This window comes from Herpailurus yagouaroundi, unplaced genomic scaffold (assembly GCF_014898765.1).
Source record: "Herpailurus yagouaroundi ecotype Mexico unplaced genomic scaffold, PumYag 62719, whole genome shotgun sequence".
NCBI lineage: Eukaryota > Metazoa > Chordata > Mammalia > Carnivora > Felidae > Herpailurus > Herpailurus yagouaroundi.
The window spans coordinates 1-1,578 of record NW_024416531.1 but is presented as its reverse complement, the minus strand read 5'-3'; the positions used below and the strand labels follow the sequence as shown (position 1 = coordinate 1,578).

Sequence of the window (1,578 nt, the reverse complement as noted above, 5' to 3'; positions counted from 1 at the left end):
GAATCCCTGCGAGGTGTGTGTGGGGAAGTGATCCCTGCGAGTGTGTGGGGGTGGCTCAGTCCATTAAGCATCTGACTTCTGCTCAGGTCATGATCTCACAGTTCATGGGTTCAAGCCTGCCTTGGGCTGTGCTGACAGCTCAGAGCCTGGACCCTACTTCGGATTCTGTGTCTTTCTCTCTGCCCTCCCCCACTCACTCTCTGTCTCTCAAAAATAAACCTTGAAAAAAAATTTAACTTCAAATCCCTGGAAATGGGGAGGGGTGGTGGGTGGGTGAGTTCACTGAGTTTATAACATGGCAGTGCTGTGTCATGAGACAGAGCAGCCCAAGGACCCTGAATACCAAAAGATGCCCCTGATGGTACCACAAGGGGAGCCAGGGTGTCACAAGACAATCTCCATCACCCTCTGCTGCTGGCTCAGTCAAGTTCTGCCTTCTGAAGGGGGAGCCAAAGGGAGATAGAGGGAGAGTAAGGTCCAAACAAAACCCAAACCCAGAATCCCAGGCAAGCTCACTCTGGTAGCTGGAAAAGCCAGAAGCTTCAGGTCTCTCTTACCTGCAGGCCCTTGCTGTATCAAATCTGTCCCTCCCTTATTGGCCCCACGGGGACAGTAATGCTTTGCTCAAGCACAGCTTTATGGTTGTACAAGCCTTGACGAGAACTTTCAAGGTTCTTGAAACACACTCAACTACCACAGCGACCCTTCTGTGTACCTATCGGCACTCCTGCCCAGGGGCCAAATTTGGCACTGTATTTGGGGTCTGCAGGTGGAACGTGTGTTCAACCTGGTCACCCGACAGAGGCCCTGGAGTGAGGCAGGGCAAGTTCTCCCTGGCGGCTGGAGCACTGCCCCAGGCATGGCCGGGCTGCCGGGTCTGGTCCCTCTTGCAAGAATCTGCATGCTTCCTCCCTTCCTTGCTTCCTTCCTCCCAGTTCCTCCCTCGCCAACCTACCTGGAGGCAGGTAATAAAGCAGGAGGAGGGAGATGAATGGATGAGGAGGGTGGAGAGCCACGTGGTGCCATAAAGCCCAGCTAGAGAAGGCCTGTCCGGGAGTGTCCAGCCTGCAGGAGTCAACGCTCAGAAGGTGAGGACTGTCAGCCCCGCGAGCCGGAGCCGGGGCAGCAAGGCCCAGGGAAGGCCATGCACCGAGGCGGGCCGGGACCAGGCCTCAGAGGCCTGAAGGGGGCCGAGGGCCCCGCCGAGGACTTGGGGGGCTCTTGCCTGGAGGCCGGCAGGGATTTTGGGGTGCTGAAGGAGAATGGCGAGGCCGAGGAGGCGGCGAGCGGCAGGAAACGCGCCCGGCCGGTGCGCTCCAAGGCGCGGCGCATGGCGGCCAACGTGCGGGAGCGCAAGCGCATCCTGGACTACAACGAGGCCTTCAACGCGCTGCGCAGGGCGCTGCGGCACGACCTGGGCGGCAAGAGGCTCTCCAAGATCGCCACGCTGCGCAGGGCCATCCACCGCATCGCGGCGCTCTCCCTAGTCCTGCGCGCCAGCCCCGCGCCCCGCTGGCACTGCGGGCACCTGGAGTGCCACGGCCAGGCCGCGCGTGCCGGGGGCGGCGGGGACGCGGG

At 60.7% G+C, this 1,578-nt stretch overlaps 1 protein-coding gene across 1 annotated transcript; it reads left to right on the top strand.

Annotated features, from left to right (window-relative positions):
- Nucleotides 1-1,144: 1,144 nt before the first annotated feature.
- BHLHA9 (basic helix-loop-helix family member a9) lies at nucleotides 1,145-1,571 on the top strand (the record flags this gene model as incomplete). Its single annotated transcript, XM_040466535.1, has 1 exon — nucleotides 1,145-1,571. A coding segment is annotated over exon 1 (427 nt), but the record flags the coding sequence as incomplete, so codon positions are not given.
- Between the last annotated feature and the right edge of the window lie 7 nt (nucleotides 1,572-1,578).